Genomic DNA, 19,894 nt, shown 5'->3' with positions numbered 1-19,894 from the left:
CATCTTCATCGCAACCATCCGATACGCTGCCTCTTTTCCCCTTTTTTAAAATACCGTGTTGGGATTAAAATGTCATCATACAAAGCTGGTATACATAACTGTTTTAGAGAGCATACAATTTTAATGCACATATCATTTCTTTCCAGAATGAAAAAAACATTTCTTTTTTTTAACCACTATAATATGTGAGACTTCCTTTCTTTCTGAAAGTAAACCTGATATATTTCATAAGTTCCACTTTGCCTTGGGCATGTAGAACGTCAATTGTTCGCGTGCGCATGTGAACATGGAATGCAAATATTATTACAACAATAAAACTACCTCTACAACAACGTAAACAACAAAATCTAACTTGGGCCGACATCCACAACTCATCAATTGATTAGTCACTAAATACGATTCAATTAATGGTAACAACCAGACGTGCGTTAATATTCAATTAACGTGTGATTCGGTAGCGTTTTCACAATTTTACACCAACATTTTGGGACAACTTGTTACGAGTACCTCAGCAAGTGGTTTTTGGTTGGGTCTTTTGTTTTAGGAAATGTTTGTGTCTTTCCATATAAAAGACAAGGAGCATTTGACAATCGACACAGTTCAAATCCATCTTTGGTATTTAGAGCATATCAAAAAAAAAAAACAGGCCCAAATTTTATTAAAATGGCATTCAAAGTAAGGAGGATACTACAATACGGATACCAATCATACAAGATTCCTTGGATAATGGATATTAATTTGCTGATTTTTTCGTTTCTAGTTCGTCACTTTGTTCGCTGCTCTCGTAGCTGTTGCCAGCGCCGGTGTTCTGCCAGCTGCTCCCTTGGCCGCCGTCGCCAAAGTTGAGGAATACGATCCCCATCCCCAATACTCTTATGGTTATGATGTTAAGGATGCCCTCTCCGGTGACTCCAAGACCGCCGTTGAGACCCGTGATGGCGGTTTCGTCCAAGGTCAATACTCTTTGAATGATGCTGATGGTTACAGACGCATTGTCGACTACACCTCTGACCCCGTCAACGGTTTCAACGCTGTTGTCCGTCGTGAACCTTTGGTAGCTGCCGTTGCTGCCGCCCCCGTCGTTAAGGCTGCCGTAGCTGCTCCCGTTGTTGCTGCCCCTGCTCCAGTTGTTAAGGCCGTCGTTGCTGCTCCCTTCACCTATGCCGCTGCCGCCCCTGTCGTTAAGGCTGCCTACACTGCCGCTCCATTTGCCTATGCCGCCCCAGCTGCTTATGCTGCTGCCCCAGTAGTCAAGGCTGTTGCCCCAGCTACCTTCGGCTATGCTGCCCCCGTTGTTAAAGCTGCCGTCCCTGCTCCCATTGTTGCTGGCCCAGCTGTCGTAAAAACTAGCTTCGCATCTCCCCTTATCTCTTATGCTTATTAGATAAAAACGGATCGACTGTGATTGTTAGTTGTTATAGCTGAATAAAGATATGCCATGATTTTATTTAATTGAGCCATGGGACTTTTAATGCCAAATTCCTAGTGGACTTTTTGTTTAATACAAATTCGAACTCGGATGGGAACAATATATAAAACAGTGTAATTTTTATGGGATACATATTATGGCACAGCATTCACTTTTCCAGGCAAAAACTATAATTGATATCTGAAATAAACTTTTATTCGATATACAATTATGTTGAACTATTTTAATAAGTGGCCGTAATATGACCCATTGTCGTAAAGGTTGCAGAGAAACTCGCCCGATATTGCCGATTTTCTCACTTGAAATTGAAAATATCACTTGAAAATATAACAGAGCTCGCAGTTCCAGCAAAATCGGATACTACTTAGGATATATCTGATATCGATATATCGAAGCTCAGCGATATTTTGTAAAATTTTGTTATATGTTTAAACAGTATTGTTCCTGATGATGTCTTCCGTTGGAGGACGAAATATCGAAAATAATAAATAATTAAACAACAACAAAGACCTCGAGCTCATTTTTTATTAAATTTGAATTTGTAAAAATATATAATAAAGGTCGAATTAAATATCTAAAAATCAAATAATTATATCTGAGATATATAATTATTAGTGGAGAAAAATGGTTTTGGGAAGAACCATCAATTCTAATCAGTTCCCTTGGGTTTTGTCTGGGGATATTCTTCTCAGGATGCATTCAAAAATTACTCCTATGACAAATATATGAAACCGGCCGAAAATATATATGGAACTATATCAAATCAAAATATGGAGCAATTTCAATATAATTTACAAATTTATTTTTGCACCGAATTCCGTTACACATTCCAAATTTGAAGACTGTAAATATAACCGATCAAAATACATGTGCACACAAAATCATTTTTGGAGGTAACTCCGATTCTAATGCTATATCTCCAGTTCCAAGTAAAAATTCAAAAATATATATAGCCTATGTTACATTCGGGCAATGCTGTAATATATTTGGAAATTTTCAGGAAAATTAGTTTTGAGTCCATAAATTACAAACGTACAAACATTTTCCTCCTTTATATATACAGGGTTGCCCATATTCGACGGACCTTTGGGCCCATTCCAATCGACGAGGCTTGTCCGCAGGCAACATATTTTGCGTCAATTGAATTTTTTACGGGAACAAATGCAAATCAATGCGAATAATCCGTTGTAAAGTGGACCGAGCCATGCCCAACTGCTGAGAACGGCGTTTTTGGGGACCTCTCAACACTGGCTCTTACGGCAGCGATATTCTCGGCCGATCGCCTTGGTCGACTTTTATATGGCCTCTTCGGATTAGAAAGAGCCTTACCAGTCTAAAATTTTTCGTATAAACGCTTAATGGTGTTCTTAGAAGGCGCACTTCTCACATTTTTTAATGTTTTAAAAGCACGTTGAGTTTTCACAATTGACTTCTTGTAAATTTCAACTATTTCAGAGCGCACGCGTGGCGTGTATTGGTTCATGGTAAAAATCTGCTTGGACTGACGATTCAAACGCGGTATGTCATTAAGCGATGTGACATCTCTGTCAAAAGTTATGGCGTTGCCAGATGGGTCCGTCGAATATAGGCAACCCTGTACATATAGAAGAAGATTACAATCACTTTCGAAGCTTCTTACAGCAACTTTCGACGATATCTACTAAATCTAGGCATTTTCACGCGACATAAAATATGTTCACCTATGTCTCTTTTTAAAGTAGACTTATTAGTTACTAGCAAGAGCCCGCTACTTCGTATGCGGAATAAGGAATTTATATTGACTGAATCTATGCTAAGTTAGTATTTGGTATTTCCAAGTTCCACGCCATATATCAACCAATTCGCACAAAAGGCGATCTAATTCTAAATTTTAGACTTCCAACTCAAATCCTTATCCAAATACCAAATTTAGTACCACTTTTTAGCACATTTTAGTGCCATTTAATACCTTTCATACATCTACGGTACGTATTTCCAATACCATCTCCATATCTCAACACTATACACCAATTCTGACCCAAACACTAAAACTCAGAAATCTAACTGTCCCTACGATCAACACTAAATGTTGTAAACTTTTCGCCTTTTCTACTCTTGTAGTACTTATTTTCAAAAATAGTTCCAAATTTCAAAACTCTAGCTCCATATCGAATTTATGACAAATTAAGTACTATTTAGTACACATAACTCAACCCTAAAAAAAAGTAATCTTGTTTCCAAATTTCGGGATTTCAGCTCTTTCTGTTCACACACATCCAAATTGTACCAAATTTAGTACATACAAATATATACCTCTACAATCCTTAGAAATCGTATTCCAAATTTTCAGCTCTACACAAAACCAACTTGTACCAAATTAAGTGTCATTTGGTACACATAAGTACACATTTCAATAACCATCTGCATCATATAATCCCATAAAAATCTCATTACCCACTTTCAGGATTCCAGCCATATCTGTTCACACAAATCCTCATTATACCAAATTTAGTACCATTTAGTATACAAAAGTACGAATTTACAAAACTACTTACATCATACAATCTAAATCTTATTTTTTCAAAATTTAAGGCTTCCAACTCTACCGGTTCACGCCCAATTTAAATTGTACCAAATTTAGTATCATTTAGTACAAATAAGTACGAATTTCCAAAACCATCTACATACCTCAGCCCTACAATGCAATAGTAATCTTAGTTCCAAATTTCTGGATTCCAACTCTATTGGTTCTCCCATAATTTAAATTGTACAAGATTTTGTACCATTTCCTATACGTAAGTACAATAGAAATCTTATTTCTAAGTTTCAGAATTCCGACTCCATCGGTTCCACCAAAATTTAAATTGTGCCAAATTTGGTACCATTCCGTACACATAAGTACAAATTTCCAAAACTATCTACATACGCCAATCCTACAATGCAAAGTAATCTTATTTCCAAATTAAAGGATTCCAGCTCTATCGGTTTACTGAAATTCAAATTAGTACCGGTCCTGCATATAAGTACAAATTTTGAAAATTAAGTCCATACCCCAATCCTACACTCCGCCAGTAATGTTAATTTTAAATTTCAGGACTCCAGCTCCATCCATTACTCCAAATTCCAATTTTACCAAATTTAGAACAGTTTAGTACTTTTCGTATGAATGAGTACACAATTCCGAAACTACCTCCTTATATCGACCCTACTCCTCAACCTCCGTTTCCATTCCAAATTTTACGTTTGTAGCTCTAACCGTTCACATGATACGAAATGGTACTTTAGTACATCCATTTAGTACTTTTTAGAACTATTCTAGTCTAGTACGAGTTCGAATTTCCAAAAACCTAGCCTTATCGGACATCCTTGGACCAAGAGTGACTCTTACCCAAATTTTCAAGATTCTAGCTTCAGCCGTTTCGTCTAGGCGTTGATGAATCATTAAGTCATTCAGCCAGTCAGTCAATTACTTTACACTTTTATTAAAATAGATATCATATTTGTCAATTCATTTTATTTGGGAAATTCAACTCTATTCGGTGCATGAAAATTCTAAGCATTCCAGTAAAATGTCATCACCATAAAACACAAATTTTCAGTGCGAACAACTCCCGCATTATTGGAATATTAGTTTTCAATAAACGTTAAATGGTACTAGTTCAATGTTACACTTTTATTTTGGCGACACCAGCCGCTATCAATACATACCTTCACATGCATATGCTAAATAATTTGTGATACGCTTTTATATTTCTTTTTTAGTTTTTTATATAAAAGTCCAAAAGTGTTGGACAATCAACACAGTTCAATTCCACTTTTGGCTTTTAAAGCATCTCAAAAGAACCAACCACCCCTAAACGCATTAAAATGGCATTCAAAGTAAGGATTACGGATATACATATATAATTAAGGAAATTCCACGGATAATGAATTTTAATAAATATTTTACCCCTCGTATTTTTCTAGTTCGTTACCTTGTTCGCTGCTCTCGTAGCTGTTGCCAGCGCCGGTGTTCTGCCAGCTGCTCCCTTGGCCGCCGTTGCTAAAGTTGAGGAATACGACCCCCATCCCCAATACTCTTATGGTTATGATGTTAAGGATGCCCTCACCGGTGACTCTAAGACTGCCGTTGAGACCCGTGATGGTGGTTTCGTCCAAGGTCAATACTCTTTGAATGACGCTGATGGTTACAGACGCATTGTCGACTACACCTCTGACCCCGTCAACGGTTTCAACGCTGTTGTCCGTCGTGAACCTTTGGTAGCTGCCGTTGCTGCTGCCCCCGTCGTTAAGGCTGCCGTAGCTGCTCCCGTTGTTGCTGCCCCTGCTCCAGTTGTTAAGGCAGCCGTTGCTGCTCCATTCACCTATGCCGCTGCTGCTCCAGTAGTGAAGGCTGCCTACTCTACTGGTCCAGTCGCCTATGCCGCCCCCGCTGCTTATGCTGCCGCTCCTGTTGTTAAGGCCGCCGTTGCTGCTCCCTTCACCTATGCCGCTGCCGCCCCTGTAGTTAAGGCTGCCTACACTGCCACTCCATTCGCCTATGCCGCCCCAGCTGCTTATGCTGCTTCCCCCGTCGTCAAGGCTGTTGCCCCAGCTACCTTCGGCTATGCTGCTCCAGCTGCCTATGCCGCTGCCCCCGTTGTTAAGGCTAACGTCCCAGCTCCCGTTGTTGCTGGCCCAGCTGTTGTAAAAACTAGCTTCGCATCTCCCCTTATCTCTTATGCTTATTAGATAAAAACGGATCGACTGTGATTGTTAGTTGTTATGGATGAATAAAGATATGCCATGAATTTATTTAATTTAAAATGTTTATTGTTTTTATTGCAAAAGGTACAGATTTAGTGAAAGCTGAGGCGGGAAAGGATTTTCAATAAGGCATATATTTGGCTGAGTTTAAACTAAATAGCGGATTGGAGCAAAAATTAGTGTCATGCCATTTTCATGGGGTACTTATTACGGCGCATAGTGCTTCAGAATTCGATTTTTTCGAGTTGACGCCTGAAATTAGCATAAAATTTCGTTGTTGATAAAGAATATTGTTCATTTCTGAAAAAATAGCAGTTTACCCAGTTCGCTGTACATTTTGTACCAGTCTGGGTTGTGGAAAATGCCAAGTGAACTTGTTAGTCCTCATTTTTAGATTAAAACCTCAAATGACTTCTGGGTTCTTAGGCCAAATGGTGGTAGTCGAGTGATAGCAATGAAATTATAAGAAAAATTGCAGCGAATTGAGAAAAAATGCTAAATTGTTCAGAAATAAAGAAAGTTTTTCTTAACAAAAATGTATACTATTTTTTATGGTACATATTTGGTACACGAATCTTTATTCAGAGATCCACAATGAAATTCTATCCGGAATAATTTCTACTTTGACACATTCTCCAAAAAATGTATAAAGAGAGATTTTTACTCGCATTTTTATACCCTCCACCTAGGAAAGGAGGGTATATTAACTTTGACATTGTAACATCCTTAAATATTCGTCGTAGACCCCATAAAGTGTATATATTCATAATCAGCATAAAATTCTAAGTAAAATTTAACGATGTCCGTCTGTCTGTCTGTCCGTCCGTCCCTCTGTCTCTTGAAATCACGATACAGCCCACATTATTTAACGTAGAGCGCCAAAATTTAGCAGAGCAATTTTTATTGTGTCTAGGATGGTTGGTATTGAAAATATCGGTCCACGTTTTGGTATAGTCCCCATATAACGGTACCACCAGATATTCGGTATTTTAATGGTTTTTGCCAAATTTCTTCGCGGATTTGTCTTAAAATTGGTATTTGTAGGCCATAACGGGTCCTAGTTCATGTAGCGAGACATTGCATGTATAGGTCCACGATATGGTATAGCCCCCATATAAAGGTACCTCCCGATATTCTATATTTTAATGGTTTTTGCCACATTTCTTCGCGGATTTGTCTGGAAATTGGTATTTGTTGGTCTTAATGGGTTATAGCTCTTTTGGCGAAACACTTCATGTATAGGTCCACGTTTTTGTATAGCACCATATAGCCAGATGTTTGGTATTTTGATGACTTTTGGCACATTTTCCCATGAATATGTCTAAAAATTGGTATATAGGTTCTAATGTTTCCTTTAACCTAAGGTGGAGGGTATTAAAAGTTTGGCCCGGCCGAACTTAATGTTTTTTTACTTGTTCACTTTTAGTATATGAATTTTCAACCTAGATATATGATTTATTCTAAGATTTGTAGTGAAAATTTGTGTAGTACATTTTTCTTTCTGACAAATTCCGCCTAAAACGAAATTTTATGTTACTTTCAGGCGTCAGCTAGAAAAAGTCCGAGAAAAATTTGATCAAAAAATTATTTAACATTTCAGGATTTTTTGGAACATTTATGCTTTTTATACCCTTTACCATATTAAGTTTTAAGTTTGTCATTCAATTTGTAACACTTCGCAATATACATTTTAGACTCCACAAAGCAGGTATATACAGGGTGAGATAAAAAAACTGCAACAAAGTCAAACGCAATAACTTTTAATTTTTTTTCAAATTTTATTGAATGAAAGCAAAAAATGTTGGAAATAGCATCACATTGCAAAATGAGTTAAGATTTGTTCGAATTGGTTACCTTTGGACCGAATTATGGCCTTCAAACGGCCAATGAAACCGTCACACGCTGCCCGAATGATGCTCTGCGTTATTTTGGCCCATTCCCGGAGAAGCGCTTACTTGAGGTGATCGACACTTTGGTATTTGATAGTGCCAAGCTTGCTCTCCAAAATACTCCAGACACAATAGTCCAACGGATTGGTATCCGGAGATTTTGGTGGTCGTTGTGAGCTGGAAATGAAGCGAGGAACCTCGTTTTGTGACCATTCTTGGGTTGGAATGTCTAAGGTCTGCAGCCAAAATGTTTGCGTGCCCAAGGTTTTAATACACCCTCTAGAATATTTTCTCGATAATATTCGGCATATATTCTGATGCCACGGTCGATTAATACGAGCGGAGAGGGACCATCGGCTGTTATGGCGGCCTAATGTTGCTGTTTTCTTCCGTCCACTTCCTTGACGGCTGGCTACGCTACTAGTATCACGGTAATGAGCGATGGTACGAGAAACAAAAGATTTATTCAGATTTAAATGTTGGAGTGCTCTAACGACAGTCACTTGTGGTTTTCCAGCGAAATATAAAGAAATCACACTACCACGCTTGAATAACTTTTTTTCTGGAAAATTCTCACAAAAATGCTTTTGTACGCTTGTAAACAATATAAAAGGCTGTCATTTGGAATAATTTTAACAGCAGTAGGACGACAGCCATACTAAATCCCGGTTCCTCCCTTAATTGGGTATTTTAGCGACATTATTCACCAGCATTTTTTGAAAATTTTCAAGTCCCTTCCAAATGGTGAAGTGTATTAAAAATTCGACCCGGACGAACACAGCTGCTTTTTTACGTGTTTTAAATACAGTGGAAATATTGATATTTTTCTCTAACAAAATAAATTTTTTAAATAATTTTTTTTTTTGTTTTCTAAAATGATGTCAAGTTGGAGATTTTTGGAGTCCTGCGTCATAATGCAAAAATGAGTTTATTAACCTATAACTCTGTAATGTATATGACCCACAATTCTATTGGAGTTATGCTTGCAAGATTTTCGCAAATTACTTTTATATAAAATAACAATCACTTTTTGCGCTTCTTACAGCAACTTTCTACGATAATGTGTTCGCCTACGTCGTTTTTAAGTAGAATTATTAGTTACAGATATTTATCTACTTAATTTTGTACAAAAGAATTAAAACGACATTTGACTAATTCACGTCATTCTTTGGCGTATGAAAATTCTAACTATTTTCAATAAAATGTTCATCACCATAACAGTACAAATTTTAAGTGGTGTTCCACCTCCTGCATCGTCGAAATATTAGTATGCAATAAACGTTAAATGGTACTAGTTCAATGTTACACTTTTATTTTGGCGACACCAGCCGCTATCAATACATACCTTCACATGCATATGCTAAGTATTTTGTGAAGCGATTTTATATTTGTTTTTTTTTTAGGTTTTTATATAAAAATCCAAAAGTGTTGGACAATCAACACAGTTCAATTCCACTTTTGGCTTTTAAAGCATCTCAAAAGAACCAACCACCCCTAAACGCATTTAAATGGCATTCACAGTAAGGATTACGGATATACATATATACCTAAGGAAATTCCACGGATAATGAATTTTAATAAATATTTTACCCCTCGTATTTTTCTAGTTCGTTACCTTGTTCGCTGCTCTCGTAGCTGTTGCCAGCGCCGGTGTTCTGCCAGCTGCTCCCTTGGCCGCCGTTGCTAAAGTTGAGGAATACGATCCCCATCCCCAATACTCCTATGGTTATGATGTTAAGGATGCCCTCACCGGTGACTCTAAGACCGCCGTTGAGACCCGTGATGGTGGTTTCGTCCAAGGTCAATACTCTTTGAATGACGCTGATGGTTACAGACGCATTGTCGACTACACCTCTGACCCCGTCAACGGTTTCAACGCTGTTGTTCGTCGTGAACCTTTGGTAGCTGCCGTTGCTGCTGCCCCCGTTGTTAAGGCTGCCGTAGCTGCTCCCGTTGTTGCTGCTCCTGCTCCAGTTGTTAAGGCCGCCGTTGCTGCTCCATTCACCTATGCCGCTGCTGCTCCAGTAGTGAAGGCTGCCTACTCTACTGGTCCAGTCGCCTATGCCGCCCCCGCTGCTTATGCTGCCGCTCCTGTTGTTAAGACCGCCGTTGCTGCTCCCTTCACCTATGCCGCTGCCGCCCCTGTAGTTAAGGCTGCCTACACTGCCACTCCATTCGCCTATGCCGCCCCAGCTGCTTATGCTGCTTCCCCCGTCGTCAAGGCTGTTGCCCCAGCTACCTTCGGCTATGCTGCCCCAGCTGCCTACGCCGCTGCCCCCGTTGTTAAGGCTGCCGTCCCAGCTCCCGTTGTTGCTGGCCCAGCTGTTGTAACGACTAGCTTCGCATCTCCCCTTATCTCTTATGCTTATTAGATAAAAACGGATCGACTGTGATTGTTAGTTGTTATGGATGAATAAAGATATGCCATGAATTTATTTAATTAAAAATGTTTATTGTTTTTATTGCAAAAGGTACAGATTTAGTGAAAGCTGAGGCGGGAAAGGATTTTCAATAAGACATATATTTGGTTGAGTTTAAACTATATAGCGGATTGGAGCAAAAATTATTGTCGTGTCATTTTCATGGGATACTTTTTACGGCGCATAGTGCTTCAGAATTCAATTTTTTCGAGTTGACGCCTGAAATTAGCATACAATTTCGTTATTGATAAAAAATATTGTTCATTTCTGAAAAAATAGCAGTTTACCCAGTTCGCTGTACATTCTCTTATAATTTCATTGTACCAGTCTGGGTTGTGGAAATATGCCAAGTGGACTTGTTAGTCCTCATTTTTAGATTAAAACCTCAAATGACTTCTGGGTTCTTAGGCCAAATGGTGGTAGTCGAGTGATAGCAATGAAATTATAAGAAAATTTGCAGCGAATTTAGAAAAAATGCTAAATTTTTCAGAAATATACTATGGGTTTCTTAACAAAAATGTATACTATTTTTTATGGTACATATTTGGTACACGAATGGTCTTTATTCAGAGATCCACAATGAAATTCTATCCAGAATAATTTCTACTTTGACACATTGTCCAAAAAATGTATAAAGGGAGATTTTTACTCGCATTGGATACGAGTTTATAAAACATTATTTTTCACTTTTAGTATATGAATTTTGAAGCTAGATAAATGACTTATTCTAAGATTTATAATAAAAAATTTGTATGACATTTCTCTTTCTGACAAATTCCGCCTAAAACGAAATTTTATGTTAGTTTCAGGCGTCAACTAGAAAAAGTCCGAGGGAAATTTATGAAAAAAAAATTATTTAACATTTTAGGATTTTTTGGAACATTGATGCTTTTTATACCCTTTATCATAGTAAGTTTTAAGTTTGTCATTCCATTTGTAACACTTCGAAATATACATTTTGGACTCCACAAAGCAGGTATATACAAGGTGAGATAAAAAAAAAAAACTGCAACTAAGTCAAATGCCATAATTTTGAAATTTTTTTTTTTTTAATTTTATTTAATGAAAGCACAAAATGTCAAAAGCACAAAATGTCGGAAAAAGCATCAAATTGCAAAATAAGTTAAGATTTGTTCGAATTGGTATCACTGGACCGAATTATGGCCTTCAAACGGCTAATGAAGCCGTCTAACGCTGCCAGAATATTATCCTGTGGTTTTTTTGGCCCATTTCCGGCGAAGCGCTTACTTGAGATGATCGACACTTTGGTATTTGTTAGTGCCAAGATTGCTTTCCAAAATACTCCAAACACAATAGTCCAACGGATTGGTATCCGGAGATTGTGGTGGCCATTGTGCGCTGGAAATGAAGCGAGGAACCTCATTTTGTGACCATTCTTGGGTTGGAATGTCCAATGTCTGCAGCTAAAATGTTTGCGTGCCCAAGGCTTTAATACACCCTCCAGAATATTTTCGCGATAATATTAATCATTTATTCTGATGCCACGGTCGATTAATACGAGAGGAGAGCGCTGGCTGCGCTACTAGTATCACGGTAATGAGCGATGGTACGAGACACAAAAGATTTATTCAGATTTAAATGTTGGAGTGCTCTGACGACAATCACTTGTGGAATTCCAGCCAAAGAAATTATTGTACGCTTGTTAAAAATATAATAAGCTGTCATTGGAATAATTTTAACAGCTGTAGGAAGACAACTATACCAAATCCCGGCACCTCCCTTAATTCCGTATTTTAGTGATTTTAGCGACATTATTCACCGGAATTTTTTGAAATTTTTCAAATTCCTTCCAAATGGTGGAGGGTATTAAAAATTCGACCCGGACGAACACAGCTGCTTTTTTACGTGTTTTAAATACAGTGGAAATGTTGATATTTTTCTCTAACAAAATAAAATTTTGTAAATATTTTTTTTTTGTGTTTTCTAAAATGATGTCAAGTTGGAGATTTTTGGAGTCCTGCATCATAATGCAAAAATAGTTTATTAATGTACCTATAACTCCATAAAGTATATGACCCACAATTCTATTGGAGTTATGCTTGCAAGATTTTCGCAATTATTTTTATATAAAATAACAATCACTTTTTGCACTTCTTACAGCAACTTTCAACGCAAATGTATTCGCCTATGTCTTTTTTTAAGTAGAATTATAAGTTACAGATATTTATCTAGTTAATTTTGTACAAAAAAAATAAAACGACATTTGACTAATTCACGTCATTCTTTGGCGTATGAAAATTCTAACTATTTTCAATAAAATGTTCATCACCATAACAATACAAACTTTAAGTGGGAACACCTACCGCATTGTCGAAATATTAGTATGCAATAAACGTTAAATGGTACTAGTTCAATGTTACACTTTTATTTCGGCGACAGTAGCCGCTATCAATACATACCTTCACATGCATATGCTAAGTATTTTGTGAAGCGATTTGATATTTGTTTTTTTTTTTTTTAGATTTTTATATAAAAATCCAAAAGTGTTGGACAAGCAACACAGTTCAATTCCACTTTTGGCTTTTAAAGCATCTCAAAAGAACCAACCACCCCTAAACGCATTAAAATGGCATTCAAAGTAAGGATTACGGATATACATATATAATTAAGGAAATTCCACGGATAATGAATTTTAATAAATATTTTACCCCTCGTATTTTTCTAGTTCGTTACCTTGTTCGCTGCTCTCGTAGCTGTTGCCAGCGCCGGTGTTCTGCCAGCAGCTGCTCCATTGGCCGCCGTTGCCAAAGTTGAGGAATACGATCCCCATCCCCAATACTCTTATGGTTATGATGTTAAGGATGCCCTCACCGGTGACTCCAAGACAGCCGTTGAGACCCGTGATGGTGGTTTCGTCCAAGGTCAATACTCTTTGAATGACGCTGATGGTTACAGACGCATTGTCGACTACACCTCTGACCCCGTCAACGGTTTCAACGCTGTTGTTCGTCGTGAACCTTTGGTAGCTGCCGTTGCTGCTGCCCCCGTTGTTAAGGCTGCCGTAGCTGCTCCCGTTGTTGCTGCCCCTGCTCCAGTTGTTAAGGCCGCAGTTGCTGCTCCCTTCACCTATGCCGCTGCTGCTCCAGTAGTGAAGGCTGCCTACTCTACTGCTCCAGTCGCCTATGCCGCCCCCGCTGCTTATGCTGCCGCTCCTGTTGTTAAGGCCGCCGTTGCTGCTCCCTTCACCTACGCCGCTGCCGCCCCTGTCGTTAAGGCTGCCTACACTGCCGCTCCATTCGCCTATGCCGCCCCAGCTGCTTATGCTGCTTCCCCCGTCGTCAAGGCTGTTGCCCCAGCTACTTTCGGCTATGCTGCCCCAGCTGCCTATGCCGCTGCCCCCGTTGTTAAGGCTGCCGTTCCTGCTCCCGTTGTTGCTGGCCCAGCTGTTGTAAAGACTAGCTTCGCATCTCCCCTTATCTCTTATGCTTATTAGATAAAAACGGATCGACTGTGATTGTTAGTTGTTATGGATGAATAAAGATATGCCAAGAATTTATTTAATTTAAAATGTTAATTGTTTTTATTTTCAAAAGATAGAGATTTAGAAAAAGCTGAAAAGGATTTTCAATAACAAATGTATTTGTTTAAATTAAAATTAACCGACATATGTTTACCTCAGCTTATTTCAGTTTATTTAAATATGTTATGACTAACATTATGATAATTCAAAAAGCTAAACCTTTATGGAGAATATACTGCTCTAATCTGATCTAACTCTGATATAAATATTATAACTTACCCAATTTGAACCTTATTAACTATTTCCTCCACTTTATATGACTAATGCGATAATTTTTCGAAAATTTTGAAAAATGCGTGAAGTACCAGATATAGTGGACCTAAGTATTCCACATCATCTAAGAATATTGGGATATGATAAAATTTATATCAGAATCAGAGATCTGTTACCAATTTTATGGGAATAAGTGTTAGTCAAAATGTTAACATTTTGTGGGGGAGGATCGAGAAGGATTGAGCTGATAAATTTTATATTTATTTCAGATCTCTGGTTGAGAGAAACATTTAGATATGCAAAGTTTGAAAATAATAGCCGACTTGTTTCGCATGTTATGAGTCCTAAAAGTATTTAAATTTGTGACCCTTTGTGCGGGAGGTACCAGAAGAGGTAGGCCGACATCTATCATCTGCATCATTAACAGATCTTGTGTAAATAAAAATATTGCGTTATGTGAAATTTAAAGATAATCAAATGACAATTTCGCTTTTTATGAATGACATAATTATTCAAAAATTTTGACCCGTTGTGGGGAAGTACCAGAGGGAGTTGTTCGATATTGTCTATTTTACCACCTGACATAGGACTCATACAAATATTTGGGTTTGCAAAGTTTGCACAAAACCGGACGATCCTTTTTTGTTATGTGCGTTAAAATATTTTCTTTAAAAGTTTTTACATTTTGTGAGTGGGGGTAGCAAGAGGGGTGGACCGATATTGCCCATCTCCGAACGCGATCTAGGCTTGACAATAATATTAAGATGTACCAAGTTTGGATCAAATCGAATACTCCCTTCGAGAGTTATCATTTGGATTTTTGTGCCGGTTTGGGACCATGATATTAAAATTTATCATTTTGTCAGGCCTTATTTTGTCTTTTAGCTCAGGCATTGAGATAAAAATCGCTGTCATATAGACTCAATCAAACATTATCTCCAAGGTCAAAATCGTCAGATTTAATATCCTTTCTCGTTGTTTGGTCTACAGATGTCAAATCATTAGACATTTGTGGAAGCAATCTATCACAAACATGTACCTACGATCTTTGTAAAAAACTTTTCAGAAAATACGAAGCTCTTAGAAACGGTTCTTAGGAAAGATTATACACATTTTTATACCCTACACCACAAGGTCAGGGTATTATGTCTTTGTGCATTTGTTTGTAACAGGCAAAAGGAAACGAGATAGACCCATAGTTCCTTTTGATGATCTGCATAGAATCACTTTCTGTGTTGATTTATGCATGTCAGTCCGTCTGTCCGTCCGTCTGTCCATGTATTCTTGTGAACAAAATGCAGGTCGCATTTATTATCCGATTGAGATGAAATTTTGCGAACAACATTTGTTTGGCCCAAGGACGAACCCTATTGAAATTGGAGATAATCGGTAAAAATTTAGATATAGCTCCCATATATATCTTCGTCCGATTTGCCTTTTATTGTGCACCAAACGTGTAATATCAGCCCGAAGATACAAATGCTTCGGCATATTTAGTCCTTTGAATTTTAAATTATAATTATAATCATAGCGTGTATGATTGAATTCTCCGATAAAATCTTTTAATTATTAGGTGGAGCTCAACTAAATTAGCAAAGTGGTGTAGGGTATCATAAAATCGGCCCCGCCCGACTTTAGGACTTTCTTTACTGTTTTTTTTTTACTTTTTAGCTTCAAAGTACAAGAAAATTAGAAGTTACAGGATCTTAATAAACTACACTCAAAGGATATAAAAGGATCTTCATTTTTGCAGAGCCGTTTTTAATACCCTCCAGCAGTTGGTAAAGAAAACATTTATTTTAGTGACTGATTTCGAATGAGTTCCATTTCGGCTACTTTGTTTAACTATTATTATATTTTTTGAAGTATTTAAAAAAAATTAAGTACTTGGACAAGAATCTGGAATTTTTTAAAACATTTTCAAGGATTTTCTGCCTAACCAATATTTCTCATCAACTTCTTGGTCACAAAGAAAGAAATATTAGAAATATTTTTCAAGAGACAAAATGAAGAATATTAAAGAATATTTCTAAAGTTTTCTTTTGGGACTTTTGTTGAGTTTTATATTAAGAGCTTAAATAACTACCTGACCAAAATTAGTGGTGAAAAATGTTACCAAACAATTTCCTGGAACCATGGTTTCTATGTAAAAAATATTTTTACAAGAGCTTTAAGAATATTCAGTGCATAGGTGTGTAAATATACCATTTATGAATCACCTTATTTTTAATTTATTACTAAAAACTTTACTGCATCAATGCTTTATTAAAGATGAAGGCGCGTTTGGTTAAGTGTCAACTAATAATAAATTCCTTACTTTAAGAAATCATCCACTCAAACTTTTTCTTCTCTTTGATAAAAAAAAATTGTCTCAGCTGCGTTTAATATTCAAGCTACATTCATAAGCGTGGTTTCAATGTCACACTTTTATTTTGTCACTGCTATTTTCAACGCGTGTGCACATGGTAACCACCAGACTACTTCACATTTTTAGTTTTAGTTGTTTAACATATAAAAATCGATGTAGGTTTACTAAACGATACAGTTCAACATCGCTTTCGGTCAAGAGAACCCAAAATAATCTTTAATAAAATGGCATTCAAAGTAAGGATGATTCTACAATATATAACTCATATAAATCTAATTAAAATTGCATCAGGATAATGGAACATCGTTTGCACCTTTTTTCTTTTTAGTTCGCCACTTTGTTCGCTGCTCTCGTAGCTGTTGCCAGCGCCGGTGTTCTTCCAGCTGTTCCGTTGGCCGCCGTTGCTAAAGTTGAGGAATACGATCCCCATCCCCAATACTCTTATGGTTATGATGTTAAGGATGCCCTCTCCGGTGACTCCAAGACCGCCGTTGAGACCCGTGATGGTGGTTTCGTCCAAGGTCAATACTCTTTGAACGATGCTGATGGTTACAGACGCATTGTTGACTACACCTCCGACCCCGTCACCGGTTTCAACGCTGTTGTCCGTCGTGAACCTTTGGTTGCTGCCGTAGCTGCTCCCGCTGTTGCTGCTCCTGCTCCAGTTGTTAAAGCCGCCGTTGCTGCTCCCTCCACCTATGCCGCTGCCGCCCCTGTTGTTAAGGCTGCCTACACTGCTGCTCCAGTCGCCTATGCCGCCCCAGCTGCTTATGCTGCTGCCCCAGTAGTCAAGGCTGTTGCCCCAGCTACCTTCGGCTATGCTGCCCCAGCTGCCTACGCCGCTGCCCCAGTTGTTAAGGCTGCCGTTACTGCTCCCTTCACCTATGCCGCCCCAGCTGCCTATGCTGCCGCTCCCGTCGTTAAGACTGCTGTCCCTGCTCCTATCGTCGCTGGCCCAGCTGTTGTGAAAACTTCTTTCGCATCTCCTCTTATCTCTTATGCTTATTAGATAAAAACGGAAAACTGTGATTGTTAGTTGTTATTATAGCCGAATAAAAAGAAATGTGATAAAATATGTTTAATATAAATTTTTGGATGTTTTAAGAAACACAAGTAAAAAAACAATACATTCGGCCGGGCCGAACTTTTAATAGCCTTCACCTTTGGCAAAGGAAACTTTTCTATATAAAAGTATCCGAATTCAAGCGTGTTCCACTTTAAACACTATATACAAGTAAGACCGTTTGGATAATGCAGTTAAACCTATCAAAAAACCATAAAGTGAGTGAGGCCGTTATAGGGGGGCATACCAAAACGGGAACCTCTATAGACAAATTTATACTTCTAGGATTGTCATCAAGAAAATCTTCTAAAATACCAAGTTTTAAACAATTATGTGGGTAAATGTGACTAGAATTATCAAAATACCGAATATCGGTGGTTTCTTTATATGTACGCTATAGGGAAACATGGACCTAAATATTCAATGTACTGGCATCGGAGCGAGAACCCAATAAGAACTACCAAAACAAATTTCTAGACAAATTCGTGGAAAAATGTGGTAACAATTATCAAAATACCGAATATCGGGAGGCACCGTTATATGTGGCCTATACAAAAACGTGGACCAATATATATAATGTATAGCCACCGGAGCTAGAACCTATTATGACCAACAAATACCAATTTTTAGACAAATCCATGAAGAAATGTGGCAAAAATCATGAAATATTGGATAAGATACATATATATATCTCATTTTCAATACCAACATGATATATGAAGGTGGTTTTGACAATGTGTGCGAACTCTACACAATTGTACTAAATTTGGAATAGTTCGGTTTAGAGTAAACGGATGAAGCTGGTATCTTCCACCAAAAAATGGATATAAAGGCTGTTGGTTGTAATAGCTTCTATATCGGGTTGCATCGAACTGTTATTACAGGATGTAAGTGGCGAAAAAATTGCACTGAGGTTAACATTTATTTCTCAAGAAATATATGAAAAAAATTAAAAAAAATACAAAATTTTCTAATAAAAATATTTTATAACATGTCGCTTTATTCAGCTATAACAACAACTAACAATCAAAGTCGATAAATTTGTATCTAATAAGCATAAGAGATAAGGGGAGATGCGAAAGAGGTTTTCACGACAGCAGGACCAGCGACGACGGGAGCTGGGATGGCAGCCTTAACGACGGGAGCGGCAGCATAAGCAGCTGGGGCGGCATAGGTGAAGGGAGTGGTGGCTACAGCTGCTTTTACTACTGGAGCAGCGGCGGCATAGGTGAAGGGAGCAGCAACGGCAGGCCTAACAACGGGGCCAGCGGCATAGGCAGCAGGAACAGCATAACCGAAGTGAGCGGGGGCAGCAGCATAAGCAGCTGGGGAGGCATAGGCAAATGGAGCAGCAGTGTAGGCAGCCTTAACGACAGGGGCGGCAGCGGCATAGGTGAAGGGAGAAGCAACGGCGGCTTTAACAACTGGAGCAGGGGCGGCAACAACGGGAGCAGCTACGGCTGCCTTAACAACGGGGGTAACAGCAACGGCAGCTACCAAGGGTTCACGGCGAACAACAGCGTTGAAACCGTTGACGGGGTCAGAGGTGTAGTCAACAATGCGACTGTAACCATCAGCATCGTTCAAAGAGTATTGACCTTGGACGAAACCACCATCACGGGTCTCAACGGCGGTCTTGGAGTCACCGGAGAGGGCATCCTTAACATCATAACCATAAGAGTATTGGGGATGGGGATCGTATTCCTCAACTTTGGCGACGGCGGCGAATGGAGCAGCTGCTGGCAGAACACCAGCGCTGGCAACAGCTACGAAAGCAGCGAACAAAGTAACGAACTAAAAAGAAATCAGGTGCATTATATTATCCAGATGCAATTTTGATTAGATTTATATAAGTATTATGTTGTAGAATCGCCCCTTACTTTGAATGCCATATTTGATTTGGGTTCTTTGGGACCGAAAGCGGTGTTGAACTGTATTGGGTAGCAAACAGGCATCGATTTTTATATGTTAAAAATCTAAAACTGAAAAACGTGAATTAGTCTAGTTACCATGTGCACATGCGTTGAAAATAGCAATAACAAAATAAAAGTGTAACATTGACACCACGCTTATGAACGTAGCTTGAATATTAAACGCAGCTGAGACATGTATTTGTTTCGAAGAGAAAAAAATATATAGAATTGATGATTGGCTATGAAGGGAATCCCTCACAAACAAATCTTTAGTACTACTCTCTTTATTACCGCGTTATAATTTCAAAACAAAAAAAATAAGTGAGTTCTAGT

General features: G+C 38.3%; 5 protein-coding genes and 1 pseudogene across 5 annotated transcripts; 5 read left to right on the top strand and 1 right to left on the bottom strand.

The window, feature by feature from the left end:
* Positions 1 to 604: 604 nt before the first annotated feature.
* On the top strand, positions 605 to 1,447 carry LOC101887921 (larval cuticle protein A3A-like). The gene is made up of 2 exons (XM_059128623.1): positions 605 to 675; positions 761 to 1,447. The coding sequence occupies exons 1-2, from the start codon at positions 664 to 666 to the stop codon at positions 1,382 to 1,384; spliced, it is 636 nt and encodes a 211-aa protein (XP_058984606.1). The 5' UTR covers positions 605 to 663; the 3' UTR covers positions 1,385 to 1,447.
* A 3,772-nt stretch (positions 1,448 to 5,219) lies between these two features.
* LOC131805457 (larval cuticle protein A3A-like) lies at positions 5,220 to 6,187 on the top strand. The gene is made up of 3 exons (XM_059128624.1): positions 5,220 to 5,287; positions 5,375 to 5,905; positions 6,056 to 6,187. The coding sequence occupies exons 1-3, from the start codon at positions 5,276 to 5,278 to the stop codon at positions 6,137 to 6,139; spliced, it is 627 nt and encodes a 208-aa protein (XP_058984607.1). The 5' UTR covers positions 5,220 to 5,275; the 3' UTR covers positions 6,140 to 6,187.
* A 3,442-nt stretch (positions 6,188 to 9,629) lies between these two features.
* LOC131805446 (cuticle protein 19.8-like) lies at positions 9,630 to 10,458 on the top strand (annotated as a pseudogene).
* A 2,592-nt stretch (positions 10,459 to 13,050) lies between these two features.
* On the top strand, positions 13,051 to 13,981 carry LOC131805455 (cuticle protein 19.8-like). The gene is made up of 2 exons (XM_059128621.1): positions 13,051 to 13,062; positions 13,150 to 13,981. The coding sequence occupies exons 1-2, from the start codon at positions 13,051 to 13,053 to the stop codon at positions 13,915 to 13,917; spliced, it is 780 nt and encodes a 259-aa protein (XP_058984604.1). The 3' UTR covers positions 13,918 to 13,981.
* A 2,828-nt stretch (positions 13,982 to 16,809) lies between these two features.
* LOC131805458 (larval cuticle protein A2B-like) lies at positions 16,810 to 17,594 on the top strand. Its single transcript, XM_059128625.1, has 3 exons — positions 16,810 to 16,821; positions 16,914 to 17,369; positions 17,445 to 17,594. Exons 1-3 carry the CDS (start codon positions 16,810 to 16,812, stop codon positions 17,592 to 17,594), a joined length of 618 nt encoding a protein of 205 aa, XP_058984608.1.
* A 1,101-nt stretch (positions 17,595 to 18,695) lies between these two features.
* On the bottom strand, positions 18,696 to 19,555 carry LOC101901713 (larval cuticle protein A3A-like). Its single transcript, XM_059128626.1, has 3 exons — positions 19,529 to 19,555; positions 18,944 to 19,442; positions 18,696 to 18,808 (listed from the first exon to the last, which is right to left on the bottom strand). The coding sequence occupies exons 1-3, from the start codon at positions 19,538 to 19,540 to the stop codon at positions 18,696 to 18,698; spliced, it is 624 nt and encodes a 207-aa protein (XP_058984609.1). The 5' UTR covers positions 19,541 to 19,555.
* Positions 19,556 to 19,894: the final 339 nt, after the last annotated feature.

Source organism: Musca domestica, unplaced genomic scaffold, assembly GCF_030504385.1.
Source record: "Musca domestica strain aabys unplaced genomic scaffold, Musca_domestica.polishedcontigs.V.1.1 56, whole genome shotgun sequence".
NCBI classification, from domain to species: Eukaryota; Metazoa; Arthropoda; class Insecta; order Diptera; family Muscidae; genus Musca; species Musca domestica.
The sequence above is the reverse complement of the archived record's forward strand: the minus strand, read 5'-3'. Positions and strand labels throughout refer to the sequence as shown.

Bases quoted from the DNA above. Each gene is read 5' to 3' on its own strand.
- LOC131805457 (XM_059128624.1), top strand. The intron at 5,906-6,055 runs GCCCCTGTAGTT...CCCGTTGTTAAG, and splicing joins CCTTCACCTATGCCGCTGCC to GCTAACGTCCCAGCTCCCGT.
- LOC131805458 (XM_059128625.1), top strand. The intron at 17,370-17,444 runs GTAGTCAAGGCT...CCAGTTGTTAAG, and splicing joins CTGCTTATGCTGCTGCCCCA to GCTGCCGTTACTGCTCCCTT.
- LOC101901713 (XM_059128626.1), bottom strand. The intron at 18,809-18,943 runs GTTATGCTGTTC...ATGCCGCCCCAG, and splicing joins TGCTGCCCCCGCTCACTTCG to CTGCTTATGCTGCCGCTCCC.